This window comes from Colias philodice, chromosome 20, assembly GCF_061535455.1.
Source record: "Colias philodice isolate Cphi_HAF_F1 chromosome 20, ilColPhil1 Martin Lab GWU primary, whole genome shotgun sequence".
Lineage (NCBI taxonomy): Eukaryota > Metazoa > Arthropoda > Insecta > Lepidoptera > Pieridae > Colias > Colias philodice.
In genome coordinates, this window is record NC_143105.1 from 3,500,877 (window position 1) to 3,523,522 (window position 22,646).

The window sequence follows — 22,646 nt, forward strand, 5'->3', positions numbered from 1 at the left end:
TATTATTTTAAGTCCCTTTGTTGGATGGAGACACCAAACAAAGAACAAAAGAAATACATACATGTATACACTTTTTAGTTTTTACATTAAATTAATAACACACAAAAGTAATTTAAGTACTATTAAATTTTTTCTAGTCAGCAGTTGGTAAGTGGATACAAAATCAAGTAGTGCCGCATAATATGTATGATGTTTACATTTAAATAAATATGATATTATGTTTATAGAAGCATAACTAGTAACTACGTATCAGGGAATATTGCATAACCACATAAATCGAATGAGGAAAAATATTAGTCAACCTATAGTTTAATTATTTTATCCATACAATCTAGAAACTAGACTTCTAGAGATTAATTAATTTTGTTTTTAAAATTTCTTCGGATTTTTATTTCATTTTTTAAAGGTTTTATTTTCATACATAATATATACCTTTAGTATTCGAATGTTATAGACAGAGAAAACGACAAAATTTAAAAAGTTAAGGGATCCGTAATTAATAATTTGTCGTCATACTTTACGCTATTCCACTTTACCAAGCAGGTAATTATTATAACAATCATAAGACACAGTCATTGTAATTGGTATGGCAATATCCAAAGAATCTGACATATCGTAAGAAATCTGTATGGCAACAATAGTCCTTACACGTTTTTATCACAATTACAATGCAATGAATATAATTGCAGAACAACAAATTACTCATGGGTTATCTTGTGCGAACAATATTCATTAATATTATATTCGCGCCAAGATAATCAATAGCACAGATAATCAACACGCCACAGATAATGACAAGACGTTCCTACAGATTCTTTACAGGTTACATAATATATGTATAAAAAGTTCAATAGCTGAACTTGGCTTGTAATAAAAGAGGTTCCCATGGTAGATTCACACGAGTCGTCACACCCTGTGGGCACGGAATCATAATAGTGTCTTAAATGGTCACAGGAGTACGCGGCCTTTGACCTCAGCTTTAAAAAAAATTAAACGACATTTTATACGTACTATCACAGACTAATAATAATATACTGTACTATGTATTTTATTTAGGACCTGAATAAGGTGTCTGGATAAAAATTTAGATATAGAGTTGTTTTTAAAATAATATGTAGGTAACTGGTAAGTATTGCATTACGATATTCACTTTCAAGTTAAATTAATAATTTATTAAATAATACCCAATGAGTAATGACTTCAAATTACCCCACTGACCTATAAATAAATTCCAATAATTTGCACATGCCAAAAGCTTATTCAAAAAGTACAAGAAAGTCAAAAACTGTACATCGAAAGATGTGTTTCGCACCTGCCGCGTGTTTTTTAGAATTCATCGGTTGGTGCAGCAGCTGCCAGGACCTTTTCATTCGAGGCTATTTTTAGAAGCGAAAGGTTTAGAAAAAATGCATTTGAAATACAATTTATGAAACAGTAATAAGAACATTATGAATGGTAATTACCTATTGATGTATTGAAATACTATTTTTCCTCCATAAATTGCAGATATTATCTTAAAATTTCCATTATTTAAATTATTTTAATTCGTATTAGCAGAAAAGAATTTTAATTTACTTTTTCCTAGATGAAAAAGTATAATCAATATTCCATTATGCAAATTTTTATATTCTTTAATAAATATTGACATGTAAAATGTAAATATTGTTTTTATGATTCTCTTTTTATTTTATCAAACTTCTACCCAGGATATTGATGTCTTTACACTTGAAGGAAAGAGAAACACTATATTATAAGTTCTTAAGTATATAGGTAGTATATTTTATATTGAAAACACGAACAACATGCAGCATTTCAATATGCATTTAAAAGTAATAATAGAAGGGTAAAAAGCAAGTCAGGTTCCACAGATTAGTTTATGATCGTCGTCCCCTCGCGACACGTGACGCTTTTTGCTCATTACCGTCTATCTTTGGCATCCGTGAAATTAATACACATCCTCTAAATTCCTGTGATAAAGGGGAAGATAATTCCATTTACCGAGTAGTGATAAAAACCACAGTCCACCTGATAACTTTACTGAGCATCTAAATCTTCCAAGATAATTAAGTTATAGAATCCGAAAAGTGACAGAAGGCACTAATGACTCAAATTTATTTGAATAGACAAGAATGTTTTTTATGAATCGTAATTCAATCACATCGGTAGTAACCCTACATTTAAGCTGATGGCTTTGTACGTATCCATAGGTCTACTTCAATAATATCTGTACAAGATTCCATTAAAATCCTTCAAATTTAATCAAATCCTCAGGGCAGTAGAGCCTTTGCTATCCAGGTAGCTGGTAGGCGTACCTACCAAAAGTTAGTAACATAGTTTAGCCACGGTGAGTTTAAGAGGAGCAAAGAGTCCAGTGAAGTATATAATTAACTTCATCAGTCTAGAAAGAGTAGTCTGAAAGGGGTCTGAGGACCGTAACTACCTTTCAAATTAGAAAGGTTATATTACAGTCTACACAATGTTTTTGCAGTTTTTAAACAAAGAAAGTGTGGTTTCCGTTTAGTACAAGTTTCGCAAGGATCGGAGGGTTAATAACCAGAACGATTTCCTGGACTTATTTTTTTAGTACCTACTTATTGGATTGGTTGATTTTCAACAATATCATCAAAGCATGGTATTCAATCATGTTTGTAATCGAATAAAGCTATAGGGCATTGTGTCTTTAGAACCATGTGGTTCCTATATGTGTAGTTTTTACATAGAGATTCTAAGCACAAAGTTAGTCAGTATCTAAATAAAACGCAGACTACATCATTCTATAGTATTGAATTTGTAAACGGTTCTCGTCTGTACTACATAGGAAACGCAGTTGCTAAGTGCCGTGAATGTTAATTTAATGATGTAATAGCCTGAGCATCTAATTCTGAAACAGTGTCCATTCATTAATGTACTTATACTCATTATCGGGCACCGGATATCGCTATGGGAATTGAACACGCTGTATAAAATGAAATTTGACACTATCTAGCTGCCTTATAAATTGCTGATATGTTTATACATAAAGCATAATATTATGTAGATATTATAATTTGTATTAGTAATTACTATTAATTACTGGCTGTGCAAGTCTAGGGGAGTACTTAAAACTATTATATTATGGTTTCTAATCATAAACTAACGTTTACGAAAAATGTAAGTACCATTGTTAAAGTGAAATACACCTGGCATCTATTCAATAAACGATTTTAAAAGTTCTCCAAATAAATTGTTGTATGTAATGTTGTATGTATAGGTATATATTTATGCCAATTAAATACCTCAATGAGCATCTTTTTATCAGCACCATCAGTAGAAAAACGTTTCTAGTTCAGGAAACCAAACCCTGTTTATGAAAGTGAATTAACCACGATAAATATAATTATATACCGAGCTAGCAGATAAGAGTTATTAGATACTTCGTGGTCATAGCTGTCAGGATATATAAAACATCACTCACATCAATCCCAACTCCAAGACAAATTTAATTACCAAAAAACAATCGTATCAAAAATCACGAACATCTGCGGTCATTACACGGTGGCAAGCTCGAATTAGCCTTGACATCGAGTGACTCAAACGACACGTACTCTTGCCCACAATATGCTTGCCAAATTTAAACCGGCAAAAAGTTGACGATTCAAAAGCTTTACATCCATTACTACTTTAAAAAGGAAAATTGCGGAGTGATGAGCACAAATAAGTCAATGAATGATGAGATCTTGCCGATTGTAATGACATTTTGAAAGCAGAAAGAAATGACGTAACAGTACAAGATAAATGTACCTACAGTTCGTATGGTTATCAGTTTCACAATAAGCTCTTGGACCAGTAAGCGGAGAAAGTACGAGTACAGATTTTAAACGATAATAGCTCTATTATGAAGCCAAGAATATGTCTCAACGTTGTTATTTCACAAGAACTTGTAAACAAAAATTGACTTTAACCTAGGATAGAAAAAAACATTGATGGGTTCGCTCAATGTAAATAATTCTTATATATTTTATTTGAATTTAAGATTTTTTTAAATATCGATATGGTAGTTAAAACAAATCTATCCTGCTTCTAATACACTAGACACTAATATGAGTACACACTACACAGTAATTACACAATGCGCAAACAACACAACCAATTGGAACAATATCTATTTTATTACCAAGATCTAGGGCCAATGCGTTTCTTGGAAGAACGGTATCTAAGTAAGTTCTCGGAACAAGACAATGCGACATAATCACGGTTCATGGACAATCTGGGTTCGATGTACTCACATGTAAATTAACAGGGAACGGAAGTGTATACAGTTTTATCTATGATGGCCCTGATATCGGCCCTTTATCATAATCCTTAAATTATGTTACGTTTGAGGAAGAACGATTAGCCTGCTGTGTTATGATGGTCCTTGTTTTTAGGATCTATTTTGGCAGGGTTATGGAGTTCCTGACAATGTTTTGTGAGAAATAAAAGTTTTATCTATGACCATAACAAATCGTAATTTTGTAATTAGCCATCGTTTTTAATTGCTTCAGCTTTTGCTATAAACCACGAACCAACCATAACATCCCAGGAGAAATCTGTGACAGAAAATTGGTAAATGATTATGTCTTTCAAGCGTAATTTCTTTGAAGAAATTATTTGCGGACAAAATTTCGCTCGGAAGTCTGTGGTTATTGTAGGAACTGAAAATTATTTAGAAAGCTGAGGTAGTTGTTAGGTTAGGTTAGGAGTTTAGGACGAAATTCTCGCGAGCATAAGCATTATAGGTTCATAAAATGTTTTTCTATGTAGTTTTTGTAACACCTATAAGTACGTACCTACAATATAACTAAAAATATGATATGTATGTATATAATATATTAAAAAAATAAAACAAATTGCGGTGGCGTTGTGATTTCAGATTAGTTATACCTACACATGTAGGTAATATACCTAACTGTATATACCTAATTTACAACTTCTTAAGGAATGATTTATTCTGATTGCAATCAATACGAAAGGATATTGGTCCTAACTCCTATCCTATTCCTTGTCACGTTTTATTATCGAGTTATATCTGGTTATTTAAATAAATAGCTTGGCTCCTGGCTAGTGGCTATAATAAAAACGTCACCCCACATCCATACCCGCATAGATTTTACCATTTATCGAATTGAAAAAGTACATCCTCAAATTTGGACTCTAACATTAGCACTTAAAGTCTATTTAACTACAATACCACATTTTATTTCCCAAGATCTCCCCTCTTTTGGACAATCGACATGCAATTTTTCAATCAGAGTTATTGTTAGTAACGTGGGCAAGGCAATTAGTGCACGAGTAGGAAAATCGTTTTTAATTTGATATGGCAATTTTAAGGATTGGTCGTTAACACCTAGGTTCTTTTAGTTATTACATCAGTCATTTCCGCTATGAGTTATGACCGACATATCAACTTACTTAATTATTTTATGTTTTCTAAGAAACAGTGCAAAAAAGTAGGTAACTATAAGAATTTAATAAATATAATTTATATGTTATAGGTAGGATAGATCATAAAACTTTGAAGGGATGAAAACATACAAGCGAGACTGATGATTGCCAAACAGTGTCAGCTGTGTACTTACGACCTGAATCGGAAACATATACGGTCTACCTAAACCGTAATTCGTACCTGTATGTGCATACCCATACCATTCCTTTATTATAAAAAAATAACTTTCTCTGTTAAATTATTTTTAAATTTATGTGACGTTAAAACTTAATACTATAAGACGAATATTTGAAGCAGAAAAAGGTAGGATCGTAAAAAGTTTACCTACTTAGCTACGTTTTTAAATTAAGTAGTTAAAACTACCCTCATTGAAGGTTTCATTTTTTATATAGTAAAAAATAAAATTTAGCACATATTAAAATTAGTGAATACTTAGGTAGGTACCTTAGTTAAGTACAAACTACAATCCTAGAAATTAAATATTAATTACTTTCCTAGATTTAGGTACCTAGGCATATTATTTTAAATATAGGTTTAAATTGTTTGGAAAATAGGTACGGCCTACCAACAATAAACTTAGATTTCTGAATAATGAAGGTAGTTTTCAGAATTCAGAACGATTTTATTAACACGCTCGCGTATACCATGTACCTAATAAGCAATTATACATAATATTTGTTTTTAATATTTACCATTTATGACATACTTCCGGCGATCGTTCATAAGTTCCTTAGCAAGTTTGGGACATTCATTGTTCAACACAGTACACAACTCTTGTAACTTCACACCGCTTTGTTTACTAACAACTTCTATAAAATAATTGCATTTGTCGTTGCCGACAGCGCTCGTTATCACTTCCAAATCGCTTACGCTAAACAAACCCTTTTTCACAAGCACATCTAAAACATTTGTATCACATAATTCGCGCAGTAACGTGTTTTTGTGCTGCGCGAGACAAGCACAAACATCGCCCGTCATAGCCATCGTTCAACTGAAGAAAAATAATAATGGCTGCCCGCCGCCGTAGCCATGAATCGGCCCATTCAAATTTCAAAGTAGGAACAGATGCAAGCAATCAACGGCACACTTAAGTTACCAATAAGAGTTTAGATCTTATTACATCACGGGAGGGTTGAAAATGTCCGGACAAAACATAAGTTTGGAACTAACTTTTTCTGCAAAAAACTTGAGTTTATGATTTTGTTTACTTAGTTGGACCACATGAGTAGATGAACCGTAGACCTACTTGGAAATATAACGCATTTGCTCATGATGTTGCTCATTCATTGTTTTATGAACGAGTAGTCTAGTAGCACATGAGTATTTTCTACTCATGTGCTAGTAGCCAGGTAAGTTAGTCTTTAATATGTTGTAAACAAATTAACAATAATTAATTATTAAAGTACAACAATTCAGAAGCTAAGGTACCTAGGAATTTTGATGTCAAAAATAATAATATAAAAATACTAGCGGTCCGCCCCGGCTTCGCCCGTGGTACCTACATGTTTAAACTATCCTTAGTATCCTATCTCTCAAGTTGGATCGAACTGCACATGGTGTGCGAATTTTATTATAATCGGTTAAAGTGGTTTAGGAGTCCATTGAGGACAAACATTGTGACACGAGATTTATATATTACTAGCGGCCCGCCCCGGCTTCGCCCGTGGTACATATGAAAAATAGAGTTTGGCCGATTCTCAGACTTACCCGATATGCACAGAAAATTTCATGAGAATCGGTCCACCCGTTTCGGAGGAGTATGCAGACTAACATTGTGACACGAGAATTTTATATATATATAAGAAGATGTTACCGGAAATGTATGAAATCAAGGAATTGTATACAAATCCTAGGAAATGTGTACAATTCCGATACCATTTAGGAAATGTATAAAATATTGTTTAATAAACTGTTTAATGCATAGATATCCTAGGAAATGTATAATCTTCCTCGGAATTGTATAATATTATAATGCCAATATCGTATTAGGAAATGTATAAACATAAAGTAAATGATTTCTGTACTTTGAACCTGTGAGTTGAACTAAATCTTTGACAGGATAGAGAACACAAAAGGGTCAAAATTATTACCATACTATTTAAATAGTGATACCTAATATTATAATTATACAAGTTAAATTGGAACTTAGGTTTTTAAGTCATCTTATTTCATGTACCTTACATTACATTAATTTTTATTTCACTACTAAATTATATAACACTAGCTGTGCTCCGCGGTTTTACCCGCATTGCTCCGCTACTGTTGGTCTTAGCTTGATGATGTTATATAGCCTTAGCCTTCCTCGATAAATAGGCTATCTAAAACCGAAAGAATTTTTCAAATCGGACCAGTAACTGAGATTAGCGCGTTCAAACAAACAAAGAAAAAACTCTTTAGCTATATAATATGTATTAATATTAAAAAATATTATCTGAGATATAAGTATAGATAAAATATAATTGCATATCATGTGGTATGTATGTATTTCCGAAGGTAAGTAGGAAGGTAGGTGTTTCGCGACGAGGACTACTTACTCATTTTTGAAATAATTCTGATAATACGCGCTTTATGAGAGTCGTCGTTTGGGACGTCACGTACAAACGGTAGACGCATACATAAACGCTAGAAAAAAACATTATCCTCCTTCTAACGTAGTCGGTTAAAAAAGTTTTTTCGGTAGGCCATTATATTGTATCTTTTTAATATATATATAGACCGGGAGATACTGACACAAAATTTCGAGTCATTTGTAACAGGATGGCGGTTCTACAGGGGTCTTAGTACGCAATGACAAAAAGAAAAATGATGGTATGAACGCTGGTACCGGTGGGTTAGTCGCGTGGGCGTTAGTCGAACTCGTCGGAAAAATAGCGAAAGTCAAACGATTTGTAACACAAAAATTTTAGAATTTACCGATAGCCCATAAAAAAGAAATAGGCGGTAGTGTCATGCCATACTTTTCCGGTATGACTTACAGCCCGCCATACCGACGCGAAAGTGTTGATTTAAAAAAAACAATTATTCAACCATTTGTACCAAGCTAACTTTTGCACAGGTAACCATCGTCGTGCAGCCATTTACGAAAATCGCCATGCCATACTTTTCGGACGATTCCAAATGGTCGCCATACCGCCGAAAATCTGCAAAATTTTTTTATTTCGCCTATCTTTTTGTACCAGTATTGCATTTGGCTTTTTGGAGAGTATTTGATAAAATGTGACCATTATTATATTTGCCATACTTCTAGTAGGGGGAAAAAGTGCTGTCATACTTGAAAAATTAATTTATTATTAATTTATATAAGTGAAGATTTCCAACACCTAGATCTTTGAAATTTTGTATTTATATTCGTTGATCCTCAAACTTACAGGAAAAATAAGTGCCATACTGTTACAAATCGTTTGACTTTCGCTATTTTCCGACGAGTTCGACTAACGCCCACGCGACTAAGCCGCCGGTACCAGCGTTCACACCATCATTTTTCTTTTTGTCATTGCGTACTAAGAACCCTGTAGAACCGCCATCCTGTTACAAATGACTCGAAATTTTGTGTCAGTATCTCCCGGTCTAATACTAGACTAGAGTAGATAATTTTTGAAACAAAAAAAAATCGCAGTCGGATGAAACCCATTAGAGAAGGAGGGGAATATGATAAAAATGTAAGGAAAAATAAATTACGGTCAATCCGAGTTCGGGAAGCGGGAGGGGGGAGCTTTTAAGAGAAAAAAATGGTTTCTCTCGATTTCCGACAAAACTGCAAGTCCTATAGAAAAAAGTTCAATGGCAAAGTTGTAGGTAATTAAAAGTTCTACAACTTTTGTATTCACAATTTTTTCACATAACCTAAAAATTTTGGTGAAAAATTCAAAAAACCAAGTTTTTGGTCTTTTATTTCTATCTACTTCAAAATTTATTTTTTTTCTACGAAATTTGGTGGAAACTTACTTTATTATGTCCCAAATACACTGTAATTTATTTGATTGAAAATATTTATTTTTTCGCCTTATTTTGAATTAATACCAAAAAAACAACCTAATTTTCAATCGAAAAGTCACCCGTCTAAATATCAGCTTTTTTCAAAAACTTGGGGTGCCTTTTATTCATTGAAATCTCTACTTTCATATGGTGTAAAAAAAATAAACACCACCATAGTAAATGTTCTCAGGAAATGCATACAAACAGTCTGAAAATTAGCTTTTACTAAATCAGGGACACTTCTCGAACTACCTGAAATGTTTTTATCGACATCATTTTGCTTTTGAATATGCTGTAAAATATTAAACTTAGAACAGATAATTATTTTTCTTTTGAAATATTACCGAAAAGCCGATACAAGAGAAGATATAGAGTTCAAGAATTGTGCCTGATTTAGTAAAAGCTAATTTTCAGACTGTTTGTATGCATTTCCTGAGAACATTTACTATGGTGGTGTTTATTTTTTTTACACCATATGAAAGTAGAGATTTCAATGAATAAAAGGCACCCCAAGTTTTTGAAAAAAGCTGATATTTAGACGGGTGACTTTTCGATTGAAAATTAGGTTGTTTTTTTGGTATTAATTCAAAATAAGGCGAAAAAATAAATATTTTCAATCAAATAAATTACAGTGTATTTGGGACATAATAAAGTAAGTTTCCACCAAATTTCGTAGAAAAAAAATAAATTTTGAAGTAGATAGAAATAAAAGACCAAAAACTTGGTTTTTTGAATTTTTCACCTAAATTTTTAGGTTATGTGAAAAAATTGTGAATACAAAAGTTGTAGAACTTTTAATTACCTACAACTTTGCCATTGAACTTTTTTCTATAGGACTTGTAGTTTTGTCGGAAATTGAGAGAAACCATTTTTTTCTCTTAAAAGCTCCCCCCTCCCGCTTCCCGAACTCGGATTGACCGTAATTTATTTTTCCTTACATTTTTATCATATTCCCCTCCTTCTCTAATGGGTTTCATCCGACTGCGATTTTTTTTATCTTTTCATTATTTTCAAAGGCTTCTACCCCAGTCTATACGTATCGTATCGAGATTTTTACATTTTTTACAAAGGGAGCGATCGCGATCGTGTCGTTACTCGTTACGATTTCGAAAAAAAAAAAATTCGTAAAAAGTTCGAATTTGGACTTATTCGTTACTTAAGTTTTATATTTTGAAAATTCTTTGATTCCTTTCTCTCGTCAAATAATATGGGTTTCAGGTGGAGCAGGGAAATAATTAATAATATAACATAAAATTTTGATAATATTATGGTGGAATCACGGTGGAATGGAAGCTTGAGCTTGAGTTTGTAGGATTCGTTGTTCAGACGTTTCTACGATGTCTGTATCATGTCATTGTCAATAATGAATTTGACAATTATTAATGACATTTGTTCGCGTCATTCGAGTTGTATTTTTCTAACCTTAAACCTATCAACATTTTTATTTGAACGAAAGTTATGAAATAAATGTAAATTCGTGTAAACTTTTGTTTTGTGTTTATTTATTGTGCATGTTTCGGTACATAACACGATAAAATGGCTCCTCAAACGCGCCGAGGTGCTGTAGGTAAGGCTACAAAATATCTTGTTTGGTATCATTCAAAACATTATTTTTAATAAACGAATTTTAATATTATGTCTATAAAATAAATTATTTTCTGCTATAAACCATCAGTAAACACTTGAAAATACCAATTTATACATTAAAATACATGATTTACTTAAAAAGCGATGACCAACAACGCAGCTTTTTTAAATTTTACTTGACGCCGTTAAACCAATGAGTATTTCTAGATTTCATAAACATTACCCTAAAGGGATTATCTTGTCTTTAGACAGGACATCTTACTAAAAACTAGAATGTGTACTTTTACGTACGTTGTATTAGAGACTGGTGTTGTTTCTGTAGCTATGAGCCAATTTTACCTGACATTAAGTGAATAAGATATGTATATAGATTACTTTTAAATCCTCATAAGCAAACTAAATACATATTAATAAGTACATGAATACATAATATATGTACTTACATAAAAAAGGAGAAATGTTTAAATACTTAAATTTTTGGTAGATACAGACTCGGGATCAGATTCAGACAGTGGCTCCAGTGCAAGTCACAGTAAGAGTCCCAGTCCTGCACCATCAGGCAAAGAAGGGAGTAGGTCTCGGTAAGTTTATATATTACTAGCTTTTCTCACTGCACGCCAATAATGATATTGTCATGTTTACTTAACACATTGAGGCCCGAACAGCCAGATCCGGCCGCGACACAATAGATTTTCTATTGTGTCTGTGATTCCGGGGCCTGATGGATTAAACACTATTTAATATGTTTACTATGCTAACAAGCAACAAAAATTGTAATTGACATTAGTTTAGTACTTAAGTTCAGTTGCTCTAATAAAGTATTAAGTACTAGCTGTCCGCTTCGCCCGCGTTTTCAAAAAAAAACCCGCATAGTTCCCGTTCCCGTGGGATTTCCGGGATAAAACCTAGCCTATGTCACTCAGAAATGATGTAGCTTTCCAACAGTGAAAGAATTTTTCAAATCTGCCAAGTAGTTTCGGAGCCTATTCAATTCATACAAACAAACAAACAAAAAATCAAACCTTTCCTCTTTATAATATTTGTATAGACATACAACAGGTATCAATCTACAATATGTTTTGCTTGTTTCATTGCCTGTAATTATCAATATCTAAAGTTGGTTCACTGTTTTTTTGACTTCATAGTTTCAAATCTTTAAATATCTCTCAAGCAACAGAAGAGCTGGAAGAATTTCATAGTTATTGTTAGTTTGTGATAGGTTATTTTAGTTTAATGGTGAAAACTGATGGTGTATCGAGTGGACCATAAATGTGTTTGTTTTATAGTTAAGTTTGTAAATGCCAGGTTTGCACAAAAACTTCAATCTTTGTGGTTAACAAGCATTTATATAAACAAATAATACTTTCAGATCTGGCTCCCGCAGTCCCGCAAAATCCGGTAGCGAATCTCCCAAATCAGCAAAATCTGCCCGCTCTAGGAAATCGTCAAACGTGTCAAATGCTTCTAGGAGTAAATCAAACTCTCCCGCCGCTTCTAACCGCTCAGGGTCCGCTCATAGCAATAAATCGGGTTCCTCGAGCCCTAAATCTCATGCCTCTGGCAGTCCTCGTAGGTCCAGATCGCGAAGTGGGTCCGGTAGCGCAAGATCCCGGTCCGGAAGCGCTAGATCTCGGTCAGGAAGCCCTAAATCCGGACCCAGAACGCCGAAATCTCGTTCCCAAAGTCCAAAGTCCAGATCACAAAGTCCCAAGTCCAGGTCACAATCGAAGTCGCCAGGTCCCAAAGCTAAAAGCAGATCGCGATCCGGCAGCGGCAGTCCCAAGAGTAGAAAGTCTAGATCGAGGTCTGGCAGTGCATCTTCAAGGTCCAAAAGTCCAGTGGGTCGACAGAATGACAGCGGATCGAATTCACCGAATCTGATGATTGATGATCCACAAGAAAAGGCTAAATCAAAGAGTAGATCCAGGTGAGTGAAATGAACATTGAATGTTTCCCGAAAAAAGCTTTATCCATACTATAATATTATAAATGCGAAAGTAACTCTGTCTGTCTGTCTGTTACTCAATCACGCCTAAACTACTGAACCAATTTGCATGAAATTTGGTATGGAGATATTTTGATACCCGAGAAAGGAGGCTTCTTTTTATTGCGAAATATGTACCACGGGCGAAGCCGGGGCGGACCGCTAGTTACCAATGAATGTTAAATAATGTGTATTTTGCGGCTATAGTTTTAATAACAATATTATTAAAACATGGTATATTCAAATATGTAATTCAATATACAGTGGTGGTCACATAATTAAAGACACCCCCGAATTGACCGTAAAAGATTTACATTAGGAAGTACAATTATCTGAAAAAGGTATTTGATCTAGTATTATTTTTATTAAACCATACAAGACAATATGTTCTTTAAAATGAGGGACAAAAAATAGTTATATTCCTTGTTAGTTTCGACACTTGCTCTCTGTGGGAATGTAACACAAACTTTGTTTACGTACGTGTAGCTGGCCACTTAATTAAAGACAACAAGAAATGAGTTGTAATTTTTTATAAATAAAAAGAAACAGCATTGTGCTTTTCTTCGTTTTGCCGCGTAATTTCATAAATCGTTGACACTCCATAATATTTTTGAGTATTTTTAACTTTTAAAATTAAAATTCATATGTTTAATTGTTTTAATATTGATTATTATGGTTAAAATCAAGAGTTGCGACTCGTCCACAAGAAATATTATTTTTAACTTCCATGATAATTAAAATGTTCCTAGGATATTGTTATGAATGCTATAAAACATATTTAACATGTTCCACACGACCGAAAACGTACTCAGAAAATCAAAACCAAGTGAAACTACTTGGCCGAAAGATTAAAAAATGGTGTTGTTGGCTAAAAAGATCCATTTAAAGGGTCGAAACTGATACAGTTCAGAGTTGTATGGTGCAGCAGGCTTGAAGGGGGTGTCTGCAAGGACAATTAGACAGAGACTGTGTGAGGAAAACTTGCACTGAAGATTATCTCGGAAAGTGCCACTTTTGAAAAAACAAAATGTGAAGGCAAGATTTGACTTTGCTACAAAATACGAACACTGGACTGAACGAGAATGGAAACATGTGCTGTTTTTGCATGAAACTAAGATTAATATGATTAATTCTGTCAGAAAACATCTCAATAAGGAAATGGATCCAAGATAAACTAATAAGTAGGTAGTCATACATGGGGATGGAAATATCAATGTATGGCGCTGTTTTTCTGAACTTGGTGTTGGACCTGTCAAAAAGAGAGAAGGCAACATGGATAAATTCCAGTACAAGTATATTTTAGAGCAATCCATGCTGCACTATGCGGAGGAAAATTTACCTTTTGTTTGGACTTTTCAACACGATAATGATCCTATAAGCTCACAGCAAAAGTAGTGAAGTTCTTGTTAAGGAACCAATCTGTAACTGTTTTGGATTGGCCCCCCTGCAGCCCGGGTTTAAATCCGATCGAAAACTTATGGAATCAAGAAAGAAAGAAGTCGCGGCAAAGCGGTCATCAAACGTCGACTAACTTTGCAAAGCATTTCCGAAGAATGGAACCAAATTAGTGATGCAACTTGTACAAAATTAGTTGCTTCAATGCCCAAGAGATGTAAACCGTCATTACTGCCAAAGGACATGCAACCAAATATTGAAAAATGTAAAAATGTTCTGTAAATACGTCAGGCATTTTGTGTTGGAAAAATAATCTCATTAAAATAATATTTTTTTTATATTTCTCATAAGCGAGTCTAATGTCTTTAATTATATGGCCAGACCTTTGCTAGGTTAAAACTGCTAGTAGTAAGGATGAACCGATTAAAATCTAACAAACCGACAAGTTCTGTAGATAAAATTTAGTTTAGCATTAGACAACACATACCTGAATATTTTAAAATTATTTAACAAGTTCCAATGGTAGTGTGAAAAAAAATGTTGAGAGATGTGTCTGGGGTAGTATAAAATGCTCTTAGTGTCTTTAATTATGTGACCACCACTGTATATGTATTTAAATAACATTCAAAAACCTTAATAAAATTTCTCACAAAATTGTAGTGAATTAATTATACAAAAACATCTAAATAGCACAAAGTATAATTATATGTAAACATAAATAAACTCAAACTCAAACATTTATTTATTCAATAAAACTTCTTCGAGAAACACTTTTGAAACGTCAATACATATTTTTAACATTTACCACCGATTCGAATCATTGAATATAGCAGTTCTTTTTTTTTTAATTTTGTTATTATTTATTAGTGTGTTAATGTAATTTTTTCTTGATGTTACAGATCAGGATCCAGACACTCGAAATCTCGATCACGCAGTAAATCTAAGTCGAAGAGTCGATCGCGCTCACGATCAAAGAGCTCAAATGCTTCCGAAGCAGGTAGTCATAAAATTATATTAATATGATCAATACCAATCTATACTAATATTATAAAGCTGAAGAGTTTGTTTGTTTGTTTGAACGCTTTAATCTCAGTAACTACTGGTCCGATTTGAAAACTTATTTCGGTTTTAGATAGCCCATTTATTGAGGAAGGCTATAGGGCATAGGCTATATCATCACATTAAGACTAACAGGAGTGGAGCAATGCGGGTGAAACCGCGGAGCCCAGCCAGTAACTTATAAATATATAACAAAAATTCTCTTAAATTCTATTAATAAAATAAATGCATTTTCAATGTTTGCACGTTTGTAGATAGTTGGTAATTATTAGTACTAGAAAACATTTAAATTTAAAAGCATCGAATTTTTTCTATTCTTTATAAATGTGAAAAATGTTATTCAAATTACATATTATTATTAATTAACTTAGTAGTTGACAAGAAGAAAAGAGCAGTTCTATCAGACTCTGAGAGTGACGCAGAAAAAGCGAGCAAGAGAAAGAAGGACTCCGACAGTGGGTCGGACACGAGTGGAAAGCCGAAGAAGAAGACAAAGAAACTAGAGGACTCTGATGAGGAAAATCAGGAAAAGACTGGTGATAATGGTTAGTAGATTTTGATATTTGAATTGGAATATTTGGTATTGGATTGAACATCAATGTTAAATATAAAATTATGAAAATGTAATTTAATTTTGAAAATATATTCTTTGTTTCATTTGTAACAGATAAATGCATCTTGTTCTTACCCATTTTTATACATTTTGCATTTTTCCATCCATTCCAATAAAATGTTATTAAAAACTAGTTTTCCGTGCGCGGTTTCGCATGCTTTATTAAAGATCTAAGCATACAGACACACAGTCAGCAGAAAGTGTATTTTTTTTTAAATTATTGTATTTCGTTTTCCATGTTTGGTGTATATGTACAATAAAGTATGAAATAAATAAATAAAAAGTGACTTTGTTTTATAGTATGAAGAGATTTTTCTTAAACCTTTTTAACCCATTTTTTATAACCTCTACTTAAATTTTTCAGTAACCGCCGACGCGCTTTTCGGTGACGCGTCTGACATAAGTTCTGATGAAGACAAGGGGAAACGGTCTGACAGATCTCGGTCTCGATCGAGGTCCAGAAGCCGCAGCCGGGACAAGTCTGATGATGAGAAACGGTCTGATGATGAACGGAAGAGTGGTGATGAGGTACGGTTTTGAGTTATATTCAGAAATGGAGGGTACATTTGTCGATAATCTATGAGATAAGAATGATTTTGGTGAAATACATTTATTTTGTATAGTCATTCTTATTAAAAAAGCACTTTCTTTGTAATGGAAGTTTATTGTTGCGTAAATATGCAACTTTATTGGAAAATAATGTAAATAACATCCTATGGGTCCATTCTTTATTGCTGGAAAAATACTAAGTTAACTATGTTATACTAAGTTAAATACTAAGTTAACTTATTCATAGATCTGAGCTGGATTTGGTATATTTCTTAATTTAGTTTCCTTTATTGATTGAAATGCAATACATAAGATTATCTCTTTTCATACAATTATTGAAGCATGACCTTGTGCCGTAAAAATTTTATATTTTAATAAAAATTAAAGGAAAACCGCGAGAAACCCGAAGAGGAGGAGGAAGTAGAAATCCCGGAGACGCGCATAGATGTTGACATGCCAAAAATATGGACAGAGCTTGGCAAGGAGCTGCACTTTGTGAAATTGCCCAATTTCTTGTCAGTTGAGACGAGGCCGTATGACCCCAGTACTTATGAAGATGAAATTGATGAGGAGGAAACTTTGGATGAAGAAGGTCGAGCTAGGTAGGATTTAAGAATTTATATGCTAATAATTTTTTATGTCATTAATAAATTTATAGTGCACTTTTGTGTAAAATTTGCTAGAGAGATTTTTTTAATGAAGCACTAAACTTTCATTTTTATAGAATTTCTTTTTTATCATAATCAAAATAAAAAAAATTAATTTTATCAAATTAATTTTTTTCAATTTCACTATGCAATGTAACTTGTAGTATTTAATACATTCCAGTAAGTTATTACAATATATTGTCTATTATACATACCTGTTATCTTCTATAATATAAAGTAAAAGATACAAGTAGAATAACCTGGTTTGGGGAATTTTAATGGAGTCACAGGCTTAATGGAATATTGTGCTCTGCAGGGTTAATCTTAAGGTCGAAAATACGTCAACCTGCATACGGAATACATATTCACTGCATATTCTCATGCTAAATTTCCTCCTATCTTTTTTATCATTTTCCTCTTATCTGTACTTTATGTGTCCCTATTTCCTTTGTGTGTGCAATAAATAATTAAATAAATAAATAAATAAATTGAACTTTACAGGCTTAAACTCAAGGTCGAAAATACGATACGTTGGCGCACAGTGTTCGACAAGGAAGGTAATGCAGTAAAGGAGTCCAACGCTAGAATGGTGAAATGGTCGGACGGTAGTATGTCCTTGCATCTGGGTTCGGAGATATTCGACGTTTATAAACAGCCTTTGCATGTGAGTTGTTGGTTTTATGTGTTTGGTTATTTATTAGGGTTAAAAATGAAAATCATCTGCTAAAGGGCGATTATTTTATCCTTGGTTTTGGTTGAAATTTAATCGTCAAATAGCATCTACCTTTTCAAAAACGTGTTCCTGTGTTTTCACGTTTTACATACGTGGCATTTCTGTAATTGCGCCTAAGTCACAATCAAAAAGGAATAATGTATGTTTCTATAGGGCCTTTTTAAATTTTTTATAAATTTTTTAAAATGCAAGTTACTCAAATTCCTTATTTAATACACACAGTATTAGTGTGCAAATCCTTTAAGCTAAACAAGAGAAATATTGTTCTATGTACAAACACGCACTCTGGCTCCGCCCATTCAATGATGTTTTCGATTTTTTTTTCTTGTTCTTTTATACAACTCTGATACTGAATAATGTCAGGATAGAAATTATACTTGTGTACATATATAAAAGTTATCCAATTTGGTGCGGAAATATCGTGAATTACATGTGTAACCGCACCTTATATTAAAACATTATTACTTTTTTTCTTGTTATTTTATTAATTCATAATATATTCTCATTTCCAGGGCGACCACAACCATCTCTTCGTACGACAAGGTACCGGGTTACAAGGTCAAGCGGTGTTCCGTACGAAACTGTCGTTCAGACCGCACTCTACAGATTCGTTCACGCACAGAAAGATGACATTGTCCGTAGCGGACAGATCTACGAAAACATCGGCTATAAAGATACTGTCGCAAGTCGGTACAGACCCCGATGCGGATAGGAAGTATCAGCTCAAGGTAATTATTTTTTTAATATGCATTTATTAGGTTAATCTGTATGTTTGTATGTAACCCATATGTCATAACTCTTATATAATCGAGCCCTCGATTTTGACCCACTTCAAACAGATAGATTTTAATTAAAACTTTGTACACTTATTAAGGATGGGTGACAATACAATAATTTCATGATTTTGAGCGTAACTATATTTTTTTAAGTATGAATTATTATTATTAAGAAAAAAAGACGGGTTGCACTCCGGGAGTGCCGGCAGAAGTGAAAACTTGATTATTAACGTTCAGCATGTTTGATATTTTGGAATGGTATCCGTCTTACGCATGGAATATAAGGGCTAAAAAAAAAAATCCGTCTTACGCTTTTTCGATCAGGCCACGTGTCCTGACGCGAGTTTAAGATTTTATACCCAACGCCGCTAAAGAAGTTTTCACTTCAAAAATGTGTAAACTATTGTCTATAATTGTCCACATGATACACACATCATGCATGCATCTCATCATCATTAATCTCACGAAACAATAAAAACAGAGCACGGAGCGGTAATGTCGGTTTACCCGTAGGTCGTGCGTTGTGCGCGGTTACTTGTTACTATCGTTACGACTTTCAATGCTAGTTGAATAAAAACCAAATATTATTATTAATAATGGTTTTCATTCAAGCAAATAATATAATATTGTTAGACGTAACTTTTGATTTAATATTTTTGTGGATGAGTAGTTGTCAATATAGTTGTCACTGTTTCCTGTCCGAACATGCTTAGCTATCGCATACTATAAATTGCCGCGTTCCTGACTCGTGGCGCATTCGTACGAATCGTGCCTAGGGGCTCGGACGCTGTTTATACGACGTTCGACCCAACTACCCTCACTTTACTAATAGTCGTTGACTAGCTGCGTTTTGTTATCAACTACCTACATCAATTAGGTAGCTGTGTAGAATCGCAGTACATTCTTATTAGTTATTACGTTCAAACTAATATTTAACTAACTTCGCATCTTTTTTTCTTATATCAGAAGCGGGATAGAATTCAAGCCCATACTTTTTAAATGTGTTTTAGTTTACGTAGTTTTGTAACGGCATACTGGCGTTTGTGGTTTTTCGTGCGTTGTGTAAAATAAAAGTTTGTTACGTGGATTATTGCAACGGGAATGTAGTTCATCGAAGGAGTTGTGTGTAGTGATCCAAATCGCTAGTCGAACCCTGGCGTTGAGGTATTGTCTAGTCGCTGACGTATCGTAGTGATGTATTTCACTAGTCGAACGAGCGTAGATATACCAAGATACGCGAAGGGAGTGTAGGCACTGTCATGTGGATGTGGTTATTGTTCTGTTAGGTCAGTCTGGCCGAGGCAGGATGGTTGTGTAATCCCAAGATGAACTACCGTAGTGTTTCAATACGAGAAAAGGCGTACGAGGACGTACGATTGTCAGTATGGCCGTGTTAGACGTAACTTTTGATTTAATATTTTTGTGGATGAGTAGTTGTCAATATAGTTGTCACTGTTTCCTGTCCGAACATGCTTAGCTATCGCATACTATAAATTGCCGCGTTCCTGACTCGTGGCGCATTCGTACGAATCGTGCCTAGGGGCTCGGACGCTGTTTATACGACGTTCGACCCAACTACCCTCACTTTACTAATAGTCGTTGACTAGCTGCGTTTTGTTATCAACTACCTACATCAATTAGGTAGCTGTGTAGAATCGCAGTACATTCTTATTAGTTATTACGTTCAAACTAATATTTAACTAACTTCGCATCTTTTTTTCTTATAATATAATAATTTATTATATTATATTATTTTTTTAGATTAATCGACGATTGCATGAAGCAGCGTATGGACATAAAAAATGAAAATTACGCCTATCGTTATTTGTGATGTGTAATGTGCCATCATTATATGTATTATATTATGATGTTATATGTCATGTATGATGTGCAATAATAAATAACTGTAAAAAATTGTATATATAAAATTACACCAACAGAAAGAAGAGATGGAGCTCCGTGCGGCCATGCGTTCCCGCGCACACGCACGGCCCAAGCGTCGTGCGGGGGGAGCGGGGGGGGCGAGTGGGGGGAGGGGGCGGGACGATAGCGAGGACGAGGGGGGGGTGTCGCTGGCCGCTATTAAGAATAAGTACAAGCAGGGACAGAAAGGTATGTTGTTGTTTTAATAGACTAATAATAAAGCGCGTCACACACGGTGAAGATACTATAATATTTTATTTTAAGATACTGTAATATTTTATATTACAGTATCCGGTATCAGCGATCTGACCATCATTTTTCTTTAGTATCTTCACCGTGTGTGACGCGCTTAAATCTAATGATTGAAGTTAAAAGCTTAAACTTTAAAAATTACTTCACCATTGGCACCCATAAAATTAATGATTATTTCAGACCTCTTTTAAAATAAATTAAAATAAAAAAGATTTTTTAAGAATTCTTCTCTAACTGTTTTGATGCAAGTTGCATATTACATCAATTTAATCTATACTTATAATAAATCTGTAGAGAGGCCAATTCTGTACATGAAATATATTTAAAAAAAAACTATGAAGGGGTGATAAGGGATCGCTACTGATACCAAAAATGCAATCAGTTAAATTTTTGTCTGTCTGTCTGTCTGTCTGTCTGTCTGTCTGTATATTCGTTATAGAAACAAAAACTACACGACGGATTTTAACGAAATTTGGCACAATTATTCTTCATACTCCTGGGCAGGTTATAGTAAAAGAATCATGTAAATCGGTGTAGAAACACCAAAGTTATACATGAAATACGCTATAAGTCATCGCGCGTGAATTACATGCCATAAGGATTATTTTTGTGTATCAGTTGCCGCGTTCGACGCGCTTCGCGGCGGGAGCTATAAAAAGGCGGCGGGTCCGCACCCGTTTCGCGTTGTCACGGCATCACGTGTGAACGGCTGAACCGATTTCGATAATTCTTTTCTATTATATTCCTTGAAGTACGAGGATGGTTCTTATGTAGAGAAAACGTAAATATGTACCACGGGCGAAGCCGGGGCGGACCGCTAGTATGTAATAAAATAATAATATATTTCTATTACAGCACAAGCCTCAGCAATTTATTCTTCCGAATCAGACGCATCAGACATGGAAACCCGTCGGGCTCGTAGACTCGACAGAGCCAAAGCTCTCAAGGACTCTGACGATGAAGGCAGCGAGGGGGGGGACAATAACGCGTCACAAGCGAGTCATAGCCCGTCGCATGAGAGTGGCAGTGAATAGTGTTAGAGGATAGTGGGACGGGATAGAGATGCGAGATAGTGAAACGGGATAGTGATGAGCGATAGTGAATAAGTGATATAACTGAACTGTGTGATGAATAAAATGAAAACAACTTGATTGCATCAATAACTTTACTTACAAAACATGAACAGTGACTGAGAAAATTTTATAAGTGATATGGTATTGTGAATCATTGTAATGTGACTGGGAATAATGTGGATAAAGAAAATATGGATTCCGAATGTTGATGTGTAATATGAATGAGCCCTGATTACTTCACAAGGTGTTAGTTCCACTAGGTACTGTATATTACGTCTTAAGAATGGCTGAACGGATTTTAATGATTTTGGTTTGATGGAGTTGATTTGTGTCCACTTTGATGATAACAACTATTAAAAATAAAAATAAAATACTTGTAAACAAGTGTAACAGGTGGATTATTATAAAAGAATTAGATATGAGACTCTGTTTGAAAGAAAATGCAGTGACTGGTTGTTAAAGAAAAATAAATGTGACTGTTAGAGAAAAAGATATGAATGAGTGCCTTTAGTATAAGTATTTTTATTATTTACTTGTAAATAGTTATTGTAATAGTTTTATTACTGAATTAATAAATGATAAAAATCCAACATTTGTTTTATTTATGACCTATATA

At 33.9% G+C, this 22,646-nt stretch overlaps 2 protein-coding genes and 1 long non-coding RNA gene across 8 annotated transcripts in view; 2 read left to right on the plus strand and 1 right to left on the minus strand.

Annotated features, from left to right (window-relative positions):
- Positions 1 to 6,479, minus strand: part of pyd (zonula occludens-like protein polychaetoid) — a 100,610-nt gene extending 94,131 nt beyond the window's left edge. For all 3 annotated transcript variants that reach the window (XR_016317206.1, XM_089707907.1, XM_089707906.1), the window contains exon 1: positions 6,157 to 6,479. Coding sequence is in view for 2 of the 3 variants with exons in the window: in XM_089707907.1 (XP_089564033.1) it covers positions 6,157 to 6,448 (292 nt within the window). In the remaining variant the exon portion in view is untranslated. The remainder of the gene's footprint in view (positions 1 to 6,156) is intronic.
- The window catches only part of LOC149479341 (uncharacterized), a 381,306-nt gene that overhangs the window by 126,669 nt on the left and 231,991 nt on the right, over positions 1 to 22,646 (plus strand). The window lies entirely within an intron of this gene.
- The window catches only part of Atu (Another transcription unit), a 463,287-nt gene continuing 451,477 nt past the window's right edge, over positions 10,837 to 22,646 (plus strand). For 2 of the 4 annotated variants that reach the window (XR_016317209.1, XR_016317208.1), the window contains exons 1-11: positions 10,837 to 11,006; positions 11,511 to 11,607; positions 12,396 to 12,953; positions 15,305 to 15,402; positions 15,836 to 16,009; positions 16,442 to 16,605; positions 17,014 to 17,228; positions 17,775 to 17,937; positions 18,519 to 18,734; positions 20,723 to 20,894; positions 21,813 to 22,171. Coding sequence is in view for 2 of the 4 variants with exons in the window: in XM_089707940.1 (XP_089564066.1) it covers positions 10,976 to 11,006; positions 11,511 to 11,607; positions 12,396 to 12,953; positions 15,305 to 15,402; positions 15,836 to 16,009; positions 16,442 to 16,605; positions 17,014 to 17,228; positions 17,775 to 17,937; positions 18,519 to 18,734; positions 20,723 to 20,894; positions 21,813 to 21,991 (2,067 nt within the window). In the remaining 2 variants the exon portion in view is untranslated. Of the gene's footprint in view, positions 11,007 to 11,510; positions 11,608 to 12,395; positions 12,954 to 15,304; positions 15,403 to 15,835; positions 16,010 to 16,441; positions 16,606 to 17,013; positions 17,229 to 17,774; positions 17,938 to 18,518; positions 18,735 to 20,722; positions 20,895 to 21,812; positions 22,600 to 22,646 lie in introns of those variants that run through there. The other 2 variants (XM_089707940.1, XM_089707941.1) reach the window with 2 other exon arrangements.